The sequence below is a fragment of the Ciconia boyciana genome, chromosome 6 (assembly GCF_034638445.1).
Source record: "Ciconia boyciana chromosome 6, ASM3463844v1, whole genome shotgun sequence".
Lineage (NCBI taxonomy): Eukaryota > Metazoa > Chordata > Aves > Ciconiiformes > Ciconiidae > Ciconia > Ciconia boyciana.
In genome coordinates this window covers 67,215,327-67,238,139 of record NC_132939.1, presented here as the reverse complement: position 1 = coordinate 67,238,139, position 22,813 = coordinate 67,215,327, and the positions used below count along the sequence as shown (strand labels likewise).

Genomic DNA, 22,813 nt, shown 5'->3' with positions numbered 1-22,813 from the left:
TCCTCCGACTCTGCTGGCACTATTAGCTCCCTATTCCAGTCATTTTCCATCTGCCTCTGATGAATACTCTGTGATTTACAGAAAGATGTAGTGACAGGTGAGGTTGTAGTCTGTAACTGGAAATGAAGTATGGCATTGTACTGATTTTGTTCCAAAGCCTCCCAATGCTGTTTGAGCTCTATTGAGGAGAGTCTGTGTGATGAATGAGCCCCCACACACCCCCGCCTCGGTAGACATCAGGGAATCCATGTGGCTATGATTCTCACCTCTGAGGAGAAGCTTCAATTGGAGCTGTCACCTTAGTAGACAAAGAAGGAATCCAACTGCAAGACATGTACCCAGAGGAAATCATGCTTTGCTGGTTCTCTGGCTTATGAAAATCCCTTGTTTTTTGATTGTTCTCTTTGTCACTACGATTCCTTCACCCCTACTGCCTGCAGTAATAGTGGGATGTCAACTTTGAGTGAATGGGAACGGACGCAAATGTTCTGGCACTGCAACTAACTATGGGGAAGAGGTTCGGATGTAGAAGAGTGTTGTAATCCTAGTGGCAGCCTGGGCCATGCCATAAGGTCTGTCACAGGTGTTTGCGAATAAGACTTCTGTATAGTAAATGTTCATTGTGTTGTATGTACAATTCAGCACAGTGCCTTGGGATGAAAAAATTTCTGTTTGTTTTTGGGGTACTAGAAAAGCCTTAAGTAAGTGTGCCTCATGAAATACTCAGTATAGAACATAGGTCTGGTGGTGGTATGTACTTTTGCTTTGGATCAGTTCATCTTTGCTTTTTCAGTGGAAAAAGATGTCCCTGAAGAATAACTCTGAGTGTCTGCTTTTCTTGGATAACTAGCTTTTTGGAGGCATTTTGAACACAACCTGGAACTTTGTTTCAGGAATTGCAAATAATGTCCCATGTAGTTTAGCAGGCTCATACTTTTGCCTCTCATGTATGAGCTCAGTTCAGAACTAAAACTAGTATTCTGTGTTACTCAACATAAACGTTAAATTTCTTGGATGTGAAAAGTCTCCCTTTCCAAGTGGTTGTAAAATAGCTTAGTTGAGGATTTTTGTCCTTGGCCAAAACTCTGAAAGGAGAAGTTTGTTTGGAGTTTGTCCAGATGTGAATGCCTTTCTAGTGGACTTCAGGCTTGTTCTGTTATAATGGGCAGTTCCAGAAGATTTACTTCTGAGTTTTACAGACAAAGATATTGAAACAGACTGATAGGATGTGAGTGTTTCTGTATGTCATTCTTATCTTCTGCTACCCTCCAAGGTGGTAGAGCGATGGCATCTCTCGCCTGAGAGATTTCTACATAATAGAAGCAAATGCTGTAGCTCTTTCCTCTGCTTTTGATAGGGCTGTAAGAGGAAAGTAAAACAGTTGTGGGAGACCTTCACAGATATTCTTATGGGTATAATGCTAAAGTATTGACAGACTAGCAAGGGAATGTGCTCTGTATTCTCTAAAATGTGTGTGCAGTATCTTTAGCTGGGAGAGGGAGAAGAGGTGAGAATTTAGGTATCTGCGAAACCCAGATAAAAAGGGGAGAGATTATATATGTACTTGTGCATCCTCATGCACTGGCAGGGGAGTGGGATGCAAAATTTCTTTGTATCGTACTACTCCTCTATTCAGTTGAAAACAGTGTATCATGGCCAAGGTGCCCTTATGAAGAGTGGTGTCAGGTATAAAAATGTTAGGGCAAAAGGGAATCCCTTGAGCCAGCCAGCTGTAATCAGTTACTTGATTTCTATGTCTCTGAACTAGCTCTTTTCAGACATGCTTTGCTGGGGAATCCACTTCCAATTTCAGTCTTGGGCTTTATTTCTACAGCTGAATTTCCATTTGGATTGCAAATGCTATGTTTAAGTCCTGTAATGCTGTTTGGAATTACAGCCTGTACTTTGGGAAACATTGCTTTAAACAGATCCTCTGTTTTCTTGGTCCGGTTTGCCCCATAGGGCTTCCTTGCCTTTAAAATCAAAGAAATTCAGATAAATAGAGAAGCATATGGGGTGGCTTTTTTTTGAAAGCTGGGGAACAAAAATAGTAATAGTATGCTGACTGTCTTTCTGGGTTTTGGCTAAGAAGAGCTGGATTTCCAAAGGAAAAAGTTTGAGGCAGAACTATATGTGGTTTTAAACTTGTTTTCTGTTCTACAAACCATTGTGCCACTTGTGCGCATTACTTAATATCTGTTGGCATGTATAAATGCAAATTTTATGAAACTTCAGTTCGTGGAGTATGTAACCAGAAGCAGGCAGGCTGGATTAGCACTGCAAATAAACTAAGTGAAAATTTTGGTCCTTCAAGAAACTTGACCTCTACAGAGCCTTCAGTGTGGCTTTAGGGTTTCAGTGGTTGCATCTGTATATAAACACAGTCTTGCATAGTTAACTTGCATAAAATGTGTGTCTTGCTGCATCACCGAGAACGGCGTAACTTCCCATCTGAAGACCATAGTAGTGCAAAATCTCTTGTTCAAGCAGTTGCTGCAAGAAGCTGTAGAGTGAGATTTTACTAGAGATCAGAATCTCTGAGCATCTAGAAATAAAAAACTTCAGGAATACATCACTTCTGTGACTTTGATTCATTCTCGGTAAGTGCGTGCAAATACCTCGTAATTCTTAAATATTTGTGATGGTGTTCCAAGACCTGTAAAGGCTCAATGTTTATTTGAGGTAACATTTTGGGAAGTCCTCTTAAGGAAAGAAAAAGTGTAAAACTGAAACACTTTGCTATCGCAAAGCTATATAGATCAGAATTAGTTTTGCTGACGAGCAGTAAATATTTAACAGCCTTGCAAAATATTTTCCTGGTTAGAAGTGACTGATTAACTTTGTTATGGATTATGATAAAAGCAAACACCCAAGGTTGCTGTGGATTAGTAAGTTGTCAGGGTGTTTTAAGTCTGAAGAAGATATATTGAAGTCTAGTTCTCTGCATTGCTGCACTGTTAATTTCTGGTTTATTAAGACTTAAAAAAAAACCCACGGCTTCAGCTGTGCTGTGATGCTTGTGTACTTACGGTACACACACTGATCGGGTAGGTTTCAGGTAGTTCTTTAAAACTGGGTATGAAGAAAAATTTATCCTGTATGGTTTTTAGGGCATGTAACACGCTTGTTACCAAAGAATAGGAACTGCTTGGCTTCCTTGCTAGCTGTTCTGGGTGTGATGCTGCATTGCTTCATGGTGCTCTCCAGACTTCTAGTGCTGTGCAGTTCTTCCAGCCTTCTTTGTGTTCTTTATGTCTTGCTGGTTTTATTTCTACATCTACCTCATAGAATGCCTGTTCTTTTTGTTTTTTATATTGTTTGGAGAATAAGAATTAAAAGCGGGAACCTCTGACAATAATTCACGCTGAATACTACATGCTAAACCGAACCACAGAATGATTCTCGGCTAGGTTGGTACATCTGGTCCAACTAGGTGGTAGTGCAGCAGCCCTCTAAAATAACCTCCATCTGGAAACTTTCAACCTCTAGATCTTGCTGGGTGCTAGAAGGCAGAAAGGTAACTCTTTGGGTTTTTTTCTTTATTTACCTGCTCTAAATCTGCTTGGAGCAGGCTGTGTGGTAGATTATTTTGCCTTTGACGGTCTGTGCTGCAGTCGATAATGCAGCACCAGTGATATTAAGGAAGCTGCTCTGTTCAGAGAGGCAGTAATGCTTGCAAGTGCTACAAAGAAGAAAACCCAATTCTTTATTTTCTGTCTGAGGCAAACATTTGGGATTCTGTTAAGCAGATTGAACAGGGGGCTATGCATTTGTAAGGCTGTCTTTTTTCCCTGGGAAAATAAAAGGGATGTTAAACTTGATAGGATTTGACACAGATGCTGCAGGTCAGGATACAGTCATTGAGTGCTTTACTTTCTATTTAGTACGCTGCCTGTGAGATCAGCTATATTCACAAAATGGATGCAAATTCCATCTTTTCCTCTGTGCTAAATGATATTGGAACAAACCTAAGAAGATTCTTGTCATGCTTGAGTGTTTTGAAAAAGCTGTAAGTAACAGACATCCTGGAACTTCTTGTCTGTGGAGTCACAAAAATGATATTACAACTGCTTGTATTTGGAGGATAACTGAAGTTATAAGAAAGCTATCACTTTTTCTTATGAAAATGTGAACTGTCACATAGTCCTTGATAGCATGTTAGGGAAAGCATTTGATTGCTTAGGAAATGAATTGTCTGAATTGTGCATATTTTTTTAATGGCCCAAATGGTCCTTTGAATCAAATGTAGTTTCTCCATAATGTTTAATGTAGTGAAGTTTCAGATGTAACATGGTGTTATTACTATTCATTCCCCAGACTAAAATTTAAACGGCTTGTTTTTGCACCTTGAACTATGTATGAAGCACAAATAGCTAGGTTGGTGTTTGGTATGTCAGGGCAGGTGTGTTTTGAGGTCTCTTGTCCTCTTGCATTATATGAAGTCTAACTTGTCTTAGTTTTGACACTTTCAGCCTTTTTTTTTTTTTTTAATTTGGTATTTAAGAGAAGATTGTAAATTGTTTCCAAATGAAAGTGTGTGGATCCTAAGCCTCTGGTGTTTTGGATAAACAGTCTTCCTCCTTCACTTCTTTCTCCCCTTGCATCAAACCCCAGCTGTGCATAGTACTTCCCTTTGCAAGAGACTTTGTGCTTATCTGACTTGTTTTGAATGCAGTAAAAGCTAGATCTCGCTTTCTATCGTATCTATCTGTATTTAGGTTAACAAAATGCCGTATCAAACAATTTCAGTGGCATTTGGCTAGATTATAGATAGTTCTCAGATGAATAGCATTTCGTCTATAGTATGAGAGGTTTAGGGTTGGAAAGAAGATTCTGTAAAGATGGTGCTTTGCCCACCTCTTACGCTCTTTTAGCTAGAATAAAAAGCATGCTTTGAAATGAACTTGATTAGTTTATACCCTGTATTTTGCTGTGCGCTAGCATTGTTGGTTTTATGCAGTGGTGAATGGTTTTAGTTGACAGCTTTGGAGATGGGCTTAAGGCACTGAATAAAATTGCCTCCTTGTTAAATGAATGCTGGGGGGAGCAGTAAAATGTTGGAAATAAGGATTGTTAAGGAAGTCATTATATGAAAGAACAGATTCCCTTACCCTTTGCATTCTAAAAGGAAAACCCCTTGCATTCTAATGCTCTTCTGCCATATTACTTATATTGGAATTGGTATGATAGTATCTTAAATGTGGGGTTTGGGTGGGGTTTTTTCCTGTTAAAGGTAGCTGCTCTTTTTCCCTACTAGTATCATGGTTATGGATGGCTTCGAAGAAATCTGTGTCGTAGGTGAGACTATAATCATTCCTTTCTCTGGCTGTAGTGCTTAACTGGGCTGCCCATATAGGTTTTCAGCTATTAAGTTGTTTGGAGCTGTCACGTTACTTGACTACTTTAATTGAAGCCTATCCTGTTGCTCTAGTAGTCTGCATCAGTATGCTCCTTTAGGCTCTTCTAGAATATTAGCTTTTAATCAAACTCTCGTGCTGCTTATTTAGTTGTCTTGCAGAAGCCTATGCAGCAAATGTCCTCCATTACTGCCTCTCGAAATACCTATTTCCACATGTTGTTAACACATGCAATTGAAGATCTTGAATTTCTTTAATTAAACTAAGGTTACAATGCCAATTGAAACTTCTACAGAAACTTACATCTTTCAGAAGTGGTGGCAAGGGTCTGCTGTCTTTGATTTCACAAAAGCAGAAATAACAAATTACTTTCCAGAAGAATAACCTGGGACAAGTAACAAACCACTTGCTCAGAAAAATATGGTCAGAGAGAGTTATAAGAAGCTTCTACAGTAAGTTCCTCCCACCCCAGAAGAAATACCAGCTAGTTTACACGAGTGTCAAAACTATGCTCCTGACAGGATCTCAGTTGTCTTATGTTACAAATAGAGTAATAAAGCCCCGACTCCTGTGCCTTTCACTTTGAGACTGGTTGTATTTGCTACTTTGCTTCCATATTTTCTTGCTCTATAACTTTTTTCCCCACATCAGTGACAGGAAGAGTATCAAAATAGCAGAGAGGCTTGGGGATTTTGAAGGAAACTGGATGTGTAGTGTAAATAAAGCTGATTAAAAGCAGTTCTTAAACAATTGGTTTGTTATTTGCAAGCCAATAGCATCCTTCAACTTTTTGTATAGGATGAAGTTAATATAGATCAGGTGTATGTTTTCTTGAATTGCTTATTACATAAGCTAAACATGCATGAGGATTAGTCCGTTGTATTTTCTATAAATATTCTCCCTGAAACAAACTTGATGGTTGTTTTTTTTAACTGTTGTGTTCCAGTTGTTATAATAGCAGGGTAGTCCTGGTGACAGTGGAGGGAATGTGTGGAGTGGAATAGTTTGAAAAGCAGCCTACGAATTAATCTGAACTGTAGTGTACCAGAACCTTTCATCACTTGGCGGGGGGTGGAGGGGGTGGTGGTGGAACAAGAAGAGGCCAGATACAGGCTTTTTTTTTCCCCTAAGAAACAGGCTTTTTCCCCATAAACCAGAATGCCAAGGGAGAAGTAAGCTCACCCTGGAGAACCCCAGCTACTTCACATGTGATTTCTTGCGGTGTTTTCAGTAGATAAGGTTCTACTTAATTTGTATACCCCATGAAGGAGGGAAGTACGTTCTAGCTTATCTGATCTGTTGTAGGTGCCTCTGAAAGTTTGTTGATTGTGTTTTTTGTTTTTTTTTTCCATGGCGTGCATAGCCTTTTAGCCATGTGTTCAGCTAATCCACACTTCTGATTCTGATCAGAAAGAGGCTGGCTGTATTTGAACATAAAAGCACCATAAGCATAGTATACAGCTTTTGGTCAAGCTGACTGCTAGGTTCCTAATGGTAGCAGGAGCAATTAGGAGCAACTTTTGAAGGGTAGCTAAAAAAAAAACCAAAAAACCCCTAATCACTAGCCAGTAATGCAAATCAGCCTTCTCTGAAAAATCTGCCTAATAACTGTAGGGGTTATCAGGTCAGGCTGCATTTCCCTGAACCACTGCAATGTCTTTGAAGGCCCTAGGACTGTACAGGTGGCAGCAAAGGAGGCAGGCAGTGCTAAAATTTGGTGCTGGGGGAGAGAAGGCTTGTGGTGAACACACAGGATTGATCACTATGCCAATGAGTATTCCAAAAGTACTGGAGAAGGGAATACTTCCTAAACTGTTTTGTGAGAGTAAAATGACTTCACAGATGCAAGTTGTGAGAACAACCACTTGTTTCAAAAAATATATAAATAATTGTGGCCAAAATCAGCATTTTTTTAACTACTCCAACATACCTTTCTCATGGATAATCAAGTTCACAGATGCAAAAACATTGCTCTTAATTGGGGAAAGAGATGAGATTATTTGGGACTTTGGAACTTGCTGGTTTGGATTTTCTTGCTCTGCAGGAAGACTACTTCATGAAGCTGTACTGCTGGTAGTGATTAGGAGGCATTTATGCCTATAGAGATGTCTTAGCCAGCAGAGTCTGAGGTGGGACTGTCTTTCAGGACTTCCTCCAAGGTTGCATAAACCAAAGGTCTTGGATCGGTGGCTCTTCTTACTCAAAGGATGGAAGCCCTTTGCTTACCCATGAGTTACTCATTGCTATAGTTGTTATAGTAACAAAAACTCTACTTAAGGCTACTTTAGTTTGCTGCTGTAACTTCTTAAAATGTTTTCCTTCAGAAAGAAAGAAAAATCAGACGGGAATCAAATCTTCTAGCACGTGAGCCTGCTGTGAAAAGGAAAAGAGAAGAGGGTGTTTAGGTTCTTTGGTGGATTTGGCAGGAAGTGCAGGAGACTTGCTTTGACCTGAATCTCCCTTGCTGCATGCATGGGGAGAGTTTTAACTCTAAAAATGTTGAAACAAGGATTTTCCAGACTAACTGAAATGGAAATGTCATGGATGGGCTGGATCAAGCCTTCGAGTTGGGGATGGACTAGGTGGCTCTTTAAAGTTCCATCTAGCTGTTTTCTCTCATTCTGTGATGAGGAAGCAACTGTACACTTAGCCAAAGGTACATGCGATGCAATGGGGAAAGTGCATCTTTGAAAGACAGAAGGGAACCTTCTGGTCAGTCTAGGCTTGTTGAGCTACCTCTGAAGAATGAGTTTTTGAGTACGGGGGGATGATGATGAGGACAACAGTACCCTCCTTCCAACCTCCAAGAAACTTCAACATGAAGTGGTGGTGTTGTAATCTGTTGTAGTCATCTGTGGAGCACTACTCTGTTCAAGAAGTAGTCTTGGCTTCACTGCCAAAACTTCACCACAGGAACAGGCTGACAAGTAACAATACCTCTGGTGTTAGAGGCTGCTTCTGAGACAGAAATTGATGCATGTAGTAATCAGCTGGAGACTAAGCTTAGTCTTAAATTCATATTGAGTTAATATCTGTACTACTGGTACACAGTACCAGAGAATAGAGTTCAAAGGAGAAAATAAACCAGTCCTGTTGGTACAGAAGTACTACTTACCTTTTGCTTTTCCTATTTGGCAGCATTTCCCAATGAGATTAAGTTTGAGAATAACTTCACTGTCCTATTTCACTGAAATTCTCAGATAATTAGCAGGCAGCAACTGCTTGTTTTATGAAGCTCTGGTACAGAAAAATATAACTGGAATAAATAATTGTCTTTAAAAAAAAAAAAAGAGAATCCCAAACCATTCAAGTTATTTTGCTGAAATAGTACATCAGTTCTCCTAGATACAAAACGAATTGTTCAAGTGGGGTGGTGTAAAGAGTATGATGAAATACTGGCAGTGGTATAACATAAAAGGAGGCACAAGTTCACTTATTTTGTTGTCAGTGTTGCATATGTTGAAGCTTTCTGTTTGCGTTTTGATATAACCTGGCATGTGGCTTTTTTCCTTTTAATCTGTGTTCAAGGGAGTAAATGTTGGCTGCTTCAGCAGAAGAGGGCTTTCCAGTTAGTCAGGACTTCAGCATACAGTCGTGAAAAGCTCTGGGGCTGGATATTGTCAAGGTGAAGAATGTATCTTTAGACTTCTATGTTGTAGATGTCATGATAACTGTAGACTTGCAATACTTCCAAAGGAATCTCTCCTGCCCTCTGTGCCATTTTTCCCTGGTTGCTGATGTAAGTGCTTCTGTGGCTTTGCAGTGCACTGCAGAGAGAGGAATTGATGTGGTTTAAAACTAAATTTAAAGCATAAATCTGGTTTTGTTTCCCCTTCACGTGAACCAGGGAGAGAAGTAGCAGGAACAAAATAGCAAATGAAAGGTGGGACTGCTGCTTTTGGCAGCAGTGTTGGCCCACGCTAGTTCAGTGGTGGTAAAAATACGGTGTAAGCACAAACTGAATTTTTGATACGTGCTGAGTATATACTACTGTATGATACCAAACATGGAATCAGAATGTACTTAAAAGGAAAAATTCACTCAAGTCTGACTTCACAGTGAAAACTCTTGCTAATACTTCCGCAGCTTTATTGTTTAGCACAGCAAAGATGTGCTTTTTCTCCCCCTTTAGAGCTATGGTAACAACTGAACTGTAGCATGTCATCTGTTTAAAGCTGAGTCTGTGAAATGGGATGGTTTGCATCTAAAAATGATGAGGCGCGCAATAGAACTGTTAACGGTAGGTGAGGAAAGCAAAGTGAAATTACTCCTTTTTGTCCAGAGGAAATATTGCTTGTGACAATTAAGACTTGTTCAGTTTGTCGTCTTTTAGGAGGTAGGTTGCATAGGTATGGAGAAGTATTTAAGTTTTCTGATGGTTTGTATTTTCATAGTATTGTAAAAAAAAAAAAAAGAAAATCATCTACATCCAGCAGCTTCTGTGTCTGGTAGCTAGTAGATATTCCCCTTAATTTTGGGGGTAACTTCCCTGAGTTGAAGTCTAACTTTTCGAGGTGCAGGTCAAGATTTTTAGGGCTTTTGTCCTAAATAACAGAGGTCTCGTTTACTCTTTGCCACCGGCTAAGCCTGATTCCTTTTAAAAATCAAACCAAAAAAGCTTGTGTAACAAGCCATCCCACAAATGATTCAAAACTTGTTGATGATCTCTGAAGTAGTCAAGTAGGTTCCTACAAGACTTGTAGAAAATAGGAACTTGCCACAGTGCTCAGACTGTGGGAGAGAGTGTGTGTGGTCTTGCTCTCCAGACAGCCATGAATCCATACAGACGAGAGGCTTTCATTACACATCCCAACCATGGGAAAAACTTAATTGGAGTTTGCAGTTCACTGTATAGCGAAGTCCTCAACTGTTTGATGTAAATCGGTAGGAAACTGGCTTTGATAATTGTGGTGCCCATAGCCTATGCCAGCACCACTCCCTTATTTGCAAGGAATAGTGCTATCAGCAGAGATAATTATCCCATGAGGTTTCATAATGCTAGTTGTCCCAGTATTGCTGTCACCGAGAAGTATTTGGAAAAAGTATAGGGCTGCTCTTACCATGTGCGTTGGTCTGATGTTTTGGAACATCTGCAGAACTTCAGAAGTGCCTTGTAGATCTGCATGTGAGCAGGATGGTCTCAGAAATGGTTGTTCTGTCTCTGTGAAATTTGATTTTTTTTTTCTAGTTTGTTTTATTAGTTGGAAACAACATTTGTTCTAGGCTTTTTGGTGGGGTGGAGGAGAGTTCCAGCTGCAGGTTGCCTTTTGGTAGTGCTGGCCATCTTGTGAAGCAAAAAGTTGGCATGCTAATGTGCTGGTCCCTAAGCTGCATCAGGCTTCTGGAGCTATTGGAAGGGTGCAGGGTGAAGGGAAATGGGCCGATGCTTGTGGAGAGGGCTTGTGAGAGGATTCAACAGGGAGCTTCTGTTCTGTTTCTGAAGCTCCCATTCTCTATGGGGAAGGTCGGAGTCTCCCAGTGTTCAGTGATGGGGAATTTGTGGCCTTAGTCCTTGTCCCTCCTCTTCCTTTGCAGTTTCATCCTGCTGCTGCCTGGGAGGAGGCAGTTCTTTCTCACTCAGGCACCGCTCAGTTGAACAGTTGAGAAAAATGAAGAATAGGAGAGGGCTGCTTCTCTTGCTATAGCTCCCTGTGCCTGTGCTTAGAAAAGCTGACTCGGCAAGGTGTGGGTGGACATGCCTGTGTTCCTCCTCCTGAGTGCTGAAACCCACTGTGTCCTGCGGGACAGCTCAGTTTAGAAAGGCAGGGACTTGCCAAGAAGTGAACGTGGGTCTGCTGCCTCAAGAGCAATCTTAGTTGCACATTTACCAGGACAGAGATGCTGGGTGAGTGGGTGGGCGCAGGTCCTGTTGTGGCTGACAAGGTCCCATGGCATTAGTATCGGTTCATTTGGTATGTAGATTGTTTAGGTAGTGGCAAGGAAAGGTGTGGCCCAAGTGCCATGGGGAGGGCTGGTTTGTGGTGAACAAGTTGAGAGTCCTGGCCTAGAAAAAAATGAAGGTGTTTGCTGGCTGTGGGGAGAAAGGAGGCAAGTTCTCTGACACTAATTTTTTTTCTCCTGTGAAGCACATACGTATGCCTTGTAATTGTCCTAGCTCTTTTTACCAGTGTCAGATCAAAATAAGACTTGCAGGTCTATAATTAAAGCATAACAAATAGTAAAACTACCACTCAATTCCTCCTGCCCTTTTGTGCAAACGACATTTAGAAATTGGCACAAAAAACCTTCATGAAAACTTGTTGGTGCTAATCAGGATGAATGAATTAAACTTTCACTTTGCTTTTATTTCCTTCCTATTTAAAGTTTCCAGAAGGCTTTTTACCTTCAGTGGCTTCTTTCTTTCTCTTTTTTAAAAGATAATTAAATCCCACAGAGACCTGAAATGAATCAAGTAGCCTTTCCCAGTTACAATTGTTTTGTGAACATGAGAAAAAACAAACAAAATAACCCCACTAGCCTGGTTTTAACTTTCAGTGGAACTACTTCAATTCAATACTGGTTAACAGTTACACAAATACAAAAACTTTTAATTACAGAATATAAAGCTAGTGATGATACTAGTTATACATTATTTCTGAAGGAGTTATTGCTTTCTCAGCTTTTCAGATAAAAATACTTGTAGAAAGAATGTTGTCTTCAGGCAAGTTAAAACTTGCTGGCATATTCATGGTAATATAGTGTCTTTGAAAGAAAGCATGTGTATATATCTGGGAAGATACAAGCTGGAGAATCAAATCATTCCTGTTTTAAGGGCTGGTATACAAGTTGCCTGTGGATTGTATTGATATATCTTTCTAGGAATTGGTCTCTTGTGATGAGGACCTGCTGTGTTAACTGAGTGCTACTCTTCTTGTGTAGGGTTAATAACAAGTTTCCAGGGTACGAGTAGGCCTGGCATGAAATAAGTGATTTATTCCTGTTGGTTTTCTGCTGTGTTGGGGAGCCTCTTTTAATATTCCAGAAAGATACAGTAGTCTTTCCTAGGAAAATGGGAGTGAGAGAACGAGTTCAATTGTAGCCCAGCTGAAAAGGTCTTAACAACTTATGTGTCTCTAGCATCATGTATTAAATGCATATTAAAAAAGCGCCTGTTTTTATGTTCTAGAGATTATTTCAATCTTAAATCTGTTCTTGTCTGTGCTTGCAAACACTCACCGGTCCTGCAGTTCAGATCAGTGGTATTTAGACTGTGCATGTGAAGTTTTAAACTCTTCCTGTGTGACACCAGGTGCTCCCTGCCTGAAGTAAGCAGTAAGCCTTCTGCAGGGCAGTGCTGCTGAGCCTTAACAATGAGACTGCTCGCTTCCATCCACTACCCATTTCTCATTTGTTTGCAAACGGATACAAAGCTCTCCAAGTGCATTCTCTTATTACACAAACTAGTTGGTTACATAGACAGAATGTAATGATAAGAAAAAAAAGATTCTGGGTTACTGCATTGCTTTTCCTAGTCAGCGATTGTCATAGAACTGCTCTTACAGCCTGAGCAGCGAGTGACTATTAGCCTTCTGCAGGGCTACAAACAAATGATTTTAGTCTGCAGATAGTGTGGTGGATGTAGAGCTGAACTACTTCTAAGTGTATCTCTAAACAGATAATGAGTTCTCCTAACTTTTTTTTTAAACCTCTTGTGCTTTGCAGGGAGTTAGTCACCTTTTAAATCTTCCTCTTTCTTCTCCTTTTCAGATTCTTTTCCTGAGTACGATGTTGGCTTTTAATCATAAAGACTGTAGGAGAGGGATATATGCGATCAGTATAGAATAGACCTCACCAGTAAGACAAATGAGATTTTATAAGTGGAATAACATCTGTAGTTCTTCAGGCAAAAGTCTGAAATCTCTGAGGATCGGGAATGGAAGCAGCTTCTGTGCAGTAAAGTAAAGCCCTGAGATCTTCATAGACCAGCCGAGAGTTACCAAGAATGTTACAGGTGACAGTGCTGTGATGAGAAGCATCTACTTGTCCTAAATCTTCGGGGTGGGGTGGTGACGAATTTAATGCTTATGCATTGCAAAGAAATTTCCAGTTGATTCCTTCCCTGGGGAAGGAGCTATGTCCCCTTGAGGCTTAAGACTTCTCTGAATAATTAATCTGTTGGGTCTCTGTCCTCAGAGAGAGATGAAAGAACTGTCAAAGGCTGCTGTGTTACACCTGATAAAGGAAGTCATTAGCAAGTCTTCAGATACACTCACATAAATTAAAAACACTTGCATCCTCTTTCTTTAATAATAGATGAAGCCTTTAGGATTAGAGTTTTAAAAAAAAAAAGGAAAAAAAACAACTAAAAAAACCCCCCTATGAGTAGAGTAAAATTCCCTTTCACTTAGTTTGACTTGCCCCTAAATTACTTTGTTTTTCCAAATCGCCCCTGTTCTTCCTCTTGTCATCTCCATTCCTGCATGAGATGTGGGGAAGGGAGTGGTAGGGTAAAGACACTTAAAACTCCCCATGTGCTGAAATTACAGAGAAGACTTAAGATTTCTTCTCCCAAACTCCTTTAATTCTAGCGGTGAAGAAGTATTTCTGTGGCTGAACAACTTGGTATTTCATTTGTAGTTGATGACCGTATTAATGATGAATAAAATTTCAACTGTTGGTAGGGAAAGAATGTTTGAATGCTCATAATTCAAGAAACAAAATTTACCGTGGTTGCATTGCATTCTTTGGTTTTGACCATGCATTTGATGACATCAGGATATTGTGACCAAATTGCTGCTCTCCTTTTCTGTATTCCAAATTGGTGGTCTTTTATGCCAAACTTTTTTTCTTCATTTTTAGGTATAATGGATCCCTCCCTAACGGTGACAGAGGACGCAGGAAAAGCAGATTTGCCCTTTATAAGCGACCTAAGGCAAATGGAGTTAAGCCCAGCACTGTTCATGTGATTTCTACTCCCCAAGCATCGAAGGTATGTGACAGTGGGGCAAATCCTGTTTTTCTCATGATCTGGGTGGAGAACAACTCTCGTATTACTGCTGATTTACCTTGCTGTCAGTTCTGTGGTAGTTGGGTATATTTGTTTTAATGAAAAGTCTGCAGTGGATTTTCTTTCTAGGGGTATATATCTTTCATTTTAATCCAGTTACCTGTTTAAAATAGTCTTTAACCTCAGGTATGAGATAATCTGCCCTTTCTTGCCCTCATTCAGACAGCTGACTTTGTCAATGCTGATGGTTTTATCTGAGCCATAGAGTAGTCATGTGATGCAAATACAAGAAGTATTTTAATTTCTTTCTCACTGGAGTGTAAGATTGGTATGTCTCTTTCCTCTTCAGGAAGATAACTGACATGGTATAAAAAACTTAGTGATCCCTCTGGACCTTTCATTTTTGTTGCTAATAATGATATTGTGTATGTTTTTGCTTGAAGTCTAGTGTAGGTGAAGGAGGAAAAGCAGTAAAGTAAATATATTAATGTAGTAATATATTACTGTATAGAACTGTCCAGGTTAAAATTCTGGTGGTGGAACATATTTCAAGCTGCAAAAAGTCATCCTATCTATTCTCTCAAACCCTTTTTCCTAGAAGCAAAAATTGACTAGAGTTCTGGCCCAAGTGGAGGGGGGGGTTCTGTGGTGGCACTCACAAAAGTGGATGGTTTGTAAGAGGTGTACATCATTTTTACCAAAATATATATTGGGGGAGGGAGAGAACATAGAACATTATTAGAACTGGGAGAGTTGGGGTTGTTCAGCCTGGAGAAGAGAAGGATCTGGGGAGACCTTATTGTGGCCTTTCAGTACTTAAAGGGGGCTGATAAGAAAGATGGGGACGGACTTTTTAGCAGGGCCTGTAGAGATAGGACAAGGGGTAATGGTTTTAAACTAAGAAGGTAGATTCAGACTAGATATAAGGGAGAAATTTTTTACAATGAGTGTGGTGAAACCCTGGCCCAGGTTGCCCAGAGAGGTGGTAGATGCCCCATCCCTGGAAACATTCCAGGTCAGGTTGGATGGGGCTCTGAGCAACCTGATCTGGTTGAAGATGTCCCTGCTCATGGCAGGGAGGCTGGATGAGATGACTGTTAAAGGTCCCTTCCAACCCAAACTATTCCATGACCCTGTAAGTGTGTTGTCTAACTTAGACCAAGAGCAGAATATTGTTTAGTACATGGTATAGGATTATGTTTTCTTTTATAATATATACCATACACAGTATACACCTAAACTTATCAAAATACACAATATCAGAGCTTTTTTTTTGAAGATTGTATAGGGCCTGCCTAGTGCAGATGAATATGTAGCCTTTCGGATTAAAAATGTTTCTGTAAATGTTTTGCAGTGTTCCTGTTCTCAAAATGAAAGCATTTGTGAGTTAAATCTTCCTGATTAAATCAACCTTCAAAATAGAATGCCTGTCGTAGATGTTTGTGTGTTGGTAACTCAGGTTACTTAAAATGTAACAAATGAAAAAAATGTGTTTTACATAGCTGATGGAAATATACACATGTTCTCACTGGATGATCTTAAGCATTTGGACTGCAGATAGTATTTCAGCATTTGAGTTGCAAAATATTTAAACACCTGGCAGACACCACAAGGTATCTGGTTAATGTTCATCTGCGTTGTTATTGTAGTGCAGATAAAATATGTGTGCTGTACAAATTAGTGGTCTTATAAAGATAGCACAGGGTCTGAGATATTAAAGCCCCTCCTCTGAGGATTTGGATTCGGGTAGATATGGCAGGTTGGATGGATTCTTTTGCACTTTCTCTGAACCCTTATAAAAGAGCTTCTGTGTATTTATACTGTTGTCTGGGGCAAGGCTGGTGGCCGTGTGCCAGAACAGTGATGCAGTGGATTTCAGTTAGTGCTCTTTCGGATGCACAGAAAGGACATTTACACTTTAAGATGCTTTCGTAGGCTTTTCTAACATCTTAAACACCAAAGCCTAAATATGTTTTACTAGGAATGGCTTCTGCATACAACTTCTGTAAATTATTCCAGAAACATAGACTAACAGAGAAAAGTGAGCTGCTTTGTTCTTGGAAAATAATGTGCAACTTGACCTCAAAAGTTTTGTTCTGCTCTCAGTCTTCCAGTCTAACTCTTATTTAAGGAAGATAAAACAGTGGGAGCTTGTGCTGCACAGGGTATTAACAAGTTTCCTACCTTTACATCCTCCCTTCTAACTCTTCAGATACTGGTTCTGTTTTGCTTTGCTTGTCTGTCACTGTGTAAACTGAATTTTTGAACAGAAAGAAACATGTTATTTTCAGAGTACTGATGCTTTTAAAGTGGTGGATTTAGCAGAGGTGGGTAAAGCACTGTCTGGCTCCATTTGTTTTGTCACTGCTGTGGCATGGATGCTTGAATAAGGTGCATAGCTGGTTTTGTGCTAATTCCATTAATGCAGCAGCTCAAGAACTGTAACTGTCACCAATTTTAAGTTAGTGTGTCAGCCTGAAAACGGCAATAGCTCAGAAGATGATGCTTGTCATGTTCCCTTGTCCCTGCTATGCAGGTATCAAGGACAGCTGGAGTAGCAATGGTTTCAGTAGTAAGTTTAACTGAGCTAATTGCATATGAATCAGTGCCTTTTGTTTTTTCCACTGGAGTGCTTGTTTTTTGCTACTCTGCCTTCTGGAGGTGCCGAAGAAAACTTAGAATTATTTGGCCTTCTGAGGGTATATGGGTGTATTTGGGGGGAAACCACTGCATGGGGTAATAAGTCTCAAGTTTTTTCAGAGTATTGATAAAATATGCATGCATCTTTTCAACATTATGCACTCGACTTTAAAACCTGTTTTGTTAACTCTATGCTTAGGCACCATTCAGGGAATTTTCTAGTGTCATGTGTTTTTAAAAAACTCAAGCTGTTTGTTTGAGACAGACTTTTTCCAGCATTGTCAAAATTGGTATTCCTGTAAGAAAGGAAGCTTAAAACTTATGCTGTCTCTTGTTTGTGTGTACATGTCTGAGGTGGGGAAGTGTGAGCCTGTTCATTAACTGTGTGTGAACCTTGCTCGAGATTTTAATAATCCCTTTTGCTGGACTAGAGAGTTTGTTTCAAAACCATCAGGTCACAGGAGAGGCCATTCATTGCATTGACTTGGGTTTCATGATGAAGAGGAAGACTACCATCCGTCATGATTGTATGATCTGTGAAAACCTTCCTCTGACTCCCAAACTCTTAGGTGTAAGTTTGCTACTAGCTCATCATCACATAGCTAAGATTGTTGATTTTTATTTTCAAGCTATTAGAGCTATTTAACAAAATAAAAAGTTAGTTGTAATGTTTCTTTTGTTTGGTTGAGTTGTCTTAACTGTTGCTTTCACATGTAATAGTTAATGCTGCGGAACTCAAGTCTAGGTCTGCTGGTGTCTGAGATGATTACAAGGTTTACTTGTGCAGAAATTTTCCAGTGAGTGCTGAACTTCAAGTGAGAGGGGGATGTAAGTTTTCAGAATAATCACCTGGGAATGATGGGATGCTAAACTGGAGTTTATTAGGTTTTGGGGGGAGATATGGGAGGTTTTTTAAGGGTTTTTTGTATTTTGGGGGTTTGTGGGTTTTTTTAGTCTGGGGTATAGATGTCTGACAGGGAAAGGGGTGTCTGTAACTGAAAACAAAACCAGCTTAATATCTCTGTAGAATAATATTTGAGGACAGTATATCGTTCTTACAGATCTTAAGTAGGTGAATAATATGCCCTGTCTAAATAAAACTGTATGATCCCAGTTTCTGCCAAGCAGAGATGTTCATCTTCCCGTGCACATCCAATCTGTTGGTTCAGTGGGCTGTTAGGTTAACACTTTCCCCCTGTGCAGACACAGGTGGATCTTCATTCCTGTTTCCTCCTCTTCATAGCCATCACTAACTCCTTGTTGGAGGTTGTTAGTTGCAGGAGTTCTTTTTGTGGAACTGTGGGAGAGAACTCCCCCAGTTCCATATGAGGGGGATGCTGGCAGCTGGCATTAACTATGAGGTTACTGGTGATAATGAACACTAAAGTCCCCCATGACTCTTTATGTATGCATTTAGATTTCTTTATTGGTTTCTAATGCTTTGGAATTACTTCCATGGGTGTGAAGGTTAGAAAAATGAAGAAGGAGCTTCATGTGCATTTGAGTTACTTGAAGTATGGCATTAGGAAGCACAAATTGTTGACATTAGTCCTTCAGGATTCCCTAGGATTACTCTGGAAGCATGAATGAATTCTGTTGTAACAGCATGTATGGTATTTGAGACCTTCCAAACTATTGAGTCGGTGGGCAAGAGAATAGAACTAGCAAGCACTAGAAGTACTCCTTTCTAACAAGTGAATATTGTGCTTTGATACCTGAGCACTTGCATTCTTAATATTGACTTAATAGAAGATTGCAAATGTCTTTTGAATTGTTGCAGAGTACAAAAACCCCATCTTTAATATCTTTTTATGGTGGTATGCCTTGGTATTTATTATGCCTGTCTTTCTTGGGATCAAAGTTTTCCTTTGGTAACCTGTGGTAGATAGAGACAACCTGTTTTCTCCCCTGTGAAATTACTATTTCAAGCTGAATGGGGAAGATCTTTCTGACTTCAAGTTCAGTTACCTGCTGAGTTGGCTTCTGCTTTGTGCTATCTCAACAGCAGCTTGTATAGTCACTGCCTGGGTTCCTGCAGCTCAAATCAAGTTTCATGCTGCTACTGGAGAAGAACAAAATGCAGCCATACGAATAATTATTAGGTCGGGGAGAGAGCTGCAATTTGTGCTTTGAGTGACGAGAGAAAATGGAAGTGTAGGATTCTTGTGATTAGTTATCTACTGTAGATATTGCATCTGCTTTGACATACTTTATGAATTTTGAGTAAAAAGGCCAGAAATCCTTTTGGCACTGACAGCTTTTTGGTGTTCATTCTGGATGAGAGCTGTAGAGCTCAGCTGCTGTCAGGAGGGTACTGTGTCTGTCAGTGGCTTCTCTCTTTCCTATTGGGCTTATTTATAGTGTAATCAGTTCATGGAGCACTAATTTGTTCTGAAGTAACTTAATCACATAGGTATCTTGAGAGTCCTGAGTTGTGCAGAGGCAGCTTTTTCTTGGCTTGTCAGACTGAGTCTACTTGAATAATAGTTTCCTCAGTGTAGAGTGTCCTTTTCTTCTATTAAATGAGCATCACCTTAACACGCTAAGTCCCTATCCCCTTGCAAATAGTAGGGGATGGTTAGACAGAAGAAAATAGTTAGACCAATTTCATTAGTAGGGCTTAATAAATGACAACTGTTACTTTGAAGCTCTCCTTCCCAAGCTTTTGGGACCTATTGAGCAGAATGCATGTCAAAGGTTTTGGAAAATCACTTTACAGTGTTTTCTAACAAAAAACAGATGTTTAGTGAAGGAAGGGGAATTAAAAATTGCTGAGGACTACAACAATTGTTTTTTTGACTTAACATTGTTTTTTGTTTTCATGCTCTCCCTTCAGAGGGTAGACAAAAGATCAAAAAATGCTTTCCTTGTAAACTCTGTTTTAAACAACATCTGCTATAAATCAAGATTTAGAGCAGATTCTACTTGAATTTGGGTGCCCTTTGAAAGCAGAGGAAGGTGCAGATCACCAGGGCTAGTGTTAAGAAACTCAGGAGTGTTGCGTTTCCCTATACGCTTCCACTTCACTTCCCACAGGGAGCCAGGCTGTGTAACCCACCACTGCACAGTATCTGTCAGTTTGCAACTTCCTTTACTGTGTCAGATACAACCTGGGGGAGTTTAGACTTGTGGAAATGGAGAGCTAAGTAGAGACTGTATCTCAGCTGAGTTTCGAACACTGTAGTGTAAGGTCAGGTGCTGCAAACCTTTGCTGCTCATTAGGGAATGTCCTCAATTGTTTGTGCTGCTGGAAAAGCTACAGGTAGGATTTGTACTGCAGGTAGGAGAGCCACTCGTTTCACTGAAAGATAACGATTTCACTACTTCAGTTTTAAACAAGTCATGCTACATGAAGCTAACTTGTTTCAATTGGCCTGGTTTCTGCATGCTTCCCCACCATTCCTCAAGATTTAGAGTGGAAATTTTGGACCACCTACTGTAGTGGTGAAGCGCTGTCCTGTTACACATTTATTCTATTCGGACTCTTAATTGGCTGGAATGGATCTGGTCTTAGAAGTGCATGTCTCCTGAGAGCTGGGCTGGTCTGAGCTTCCTCAAAGTTAGGAGAAAACATGAAACTGGTTTCGGATCAAATGAAGCTGCATGGACTGAGTGTAACGTTTCTCCCTGCATGGTGGTACTGCCTTTTGAACTTGCTGTCGGGGATAACACATCATTGCAAGTTGACATTATGAAGTGAAAACCTCCCTAGAATATTAAAAAGTGATGACAGTCTGCTGCTGTGTTCCAGGTGTTTGGGTGGGCTGTGCTGCAGCGCAAGTATGAACAGCCTGATGAGTTCAGGGGCTCGTATACAACTGTTAGAGTCTGGGACTGTTAGCATCTATAATACAGGAATTCCTAGCTACTGTTTAGGAAACATGCTTCATCATCTCTGTCATGGGAGGACTTTACACAAGTCTGAAGTGTGACTTTCACATTAGCTTTGAACTGCAAAGCTGCTATAGAGACAGACAGTTGGATTCTAGGCTGTATAAAATGTAGTTTTGTAGCCCATGTGACACAGAGCCTTGTCCTTGACTGAGACTTGTACCACAGAATTGAAGACAGATGTTCTGGCACTATGAAGGGGCATAAGGCAGTGTGCATCTTACTCTTGTGTTACCCTCTTTCAATGAAATTGAAGGTCTTGGAGTATTTGTTGCTACTGATATACATATATACATATATATATAGGTTGTTTCATGCTCAGAAGAAAGTGTGGTGACAAGAGGAACATGCAACTAATGATGTATGTGCTTCTCCTGTTATCTCAAACTGTAATGTCCAAAGTTGTCTTAAATGGATGGAGTATTGTGTTTTGGAAAAATCAGGTAGCATATACTCAGTCACAGCAGTATGGAACAGCTTTCCTGGAACAGAGGAGTTGGAACTATATCAAAGAGTAGATGAGACTCCTATGCTCTAAGGCTTTGTTGAGAGGGGCAATTATTTTGAAAACGCTGAAAGCAATTCAAGCTTCATGGGCCAACAGTAACTTTTCAAAGAAACAAACAGCTGTTATTCCTGTTTTACAAATTAGAAAATACTTATTTTCCAGAGTGCTTTGAGATTTTGTTGATGGAAAGAACAAAATCTAAATATTTCTTTTTGGGAGTCTTTTATGACTACATCTGTAAAATGAGTCATTTTATCTGTTTGCTAAGTGAAGTACTAGAGGGGTGACTGACTTGTGAGACTACAAGATTCCTCTTTCCACTGTTTGTACGTCTCTTGTCTGAGACGTGTTTATGCTTTCTTTTAGATGCAGGACTACTTTGTTTTGGGATCCTGCTGCTTTGCTCCTCCTCAACACCAAAGACCTCACAAAGATTTTAAGAGAAAACAGGGAGTACTTTATCAGGATAATCTCTTTTGAAGGGATGTATCCACAGCAAAGTGCTTATGGTGATGCTTCATTCACTGAATGCTCCAAGCTCTTTAGCGCTGTGTGCAGAAATTCTGTTATCTGTGTTTGGCAGTCATAAGAGCAATTCAGAATTCTTTAGCACTATGGGTTTGCTTCTACAAGATCATTATCTTTTTTTTGATCATCTCATGAGCTGTCCTTCCATGAAAACAAGCTTGTCTAGCCATTGGGTCTACATCAGAGTTTGTACTTACGTGACCTCCATGCAAGACTGCGTGTGTTGTGTACAGACTTGTCTTTAAATTCTGCATATGTCTCTTGTCCATAGTGATTCTGCCAGTACTTCAGGAAGTTCTGGACTCTGCAGATGCCTGGTGTGAGATAATGCATATGGTAATATATACTTTGGCCTTCTAATTTCAGTAACAGCAGATGCCTATCGCTTTGACTTGAGGAAGCTCATTAAAGGCCCAGCACTGCCAACTTGCTTGGTTGTACAGTATTCTGTTTTCCTCCAGCTCCATATCAGTGTGAGCTCAGAGGAATCTCTCCTACGCTGAGTTCACCACAGTCAGGAAATGATGGATGCTTTCTCCTCTGCTTTTTGATATCGGCAAGCAAGGAGGGGTATCAGTCCCTGTCGAGCTGAAAAACTCTGTATTCGGTGCACTGAAGTCAGATTTGCATATTGCTCCTGGAACTCTCACTCCAGTGACTACTGGCCTGGCATTCGACTGGTTGCTCATGAGAATGAGACCAGTGTCTTAACAGTGATCTGTCTTGGACTGGGATCATTCAGAAGTGTTGCGTGCTCAGCCTTGGATGTTGCCAACTACCACTTTTGTAGTTCCAGAGACTTCCCTGGGAACCATTCCTGTTTTCGAGGTTTAAGATACTGAGACATACATTTCTTTCTCTTTTGTCCTAACCCAGGGTAAGGAAAGGGGAAGCAAACACAGGTTTGATTTTTATTTATTTAGTTTTTTCATGGCCTCCATG

The 22,813-nt window shown here is 40.2% G+C and overlaps 1 protein-coding gene across 1 annotated transcript in view; it reads left to right on the top strand.

Annotated features, from left to right (window-relative positions):
- Positions 1 to 22,813, top strand: part of PELI2 (pellino E3 ubiquitin protein ligase family member 2) — an 80,511-nt gene that overhangs the window by 12,396 nt on the left and 45,302 nt on the right. Inside the window, exon 2 of the mRNA XM_072864898.1 lies at positions 14,157 to 14,286. Coding sequence (XP_072720999.1) covers positions 14,157 to 14,286 — 130 coding nt within the window. The remainder of the gene's footprint in view (positions 1 to 14,156; positions 14,287 to 22,813) is intronic.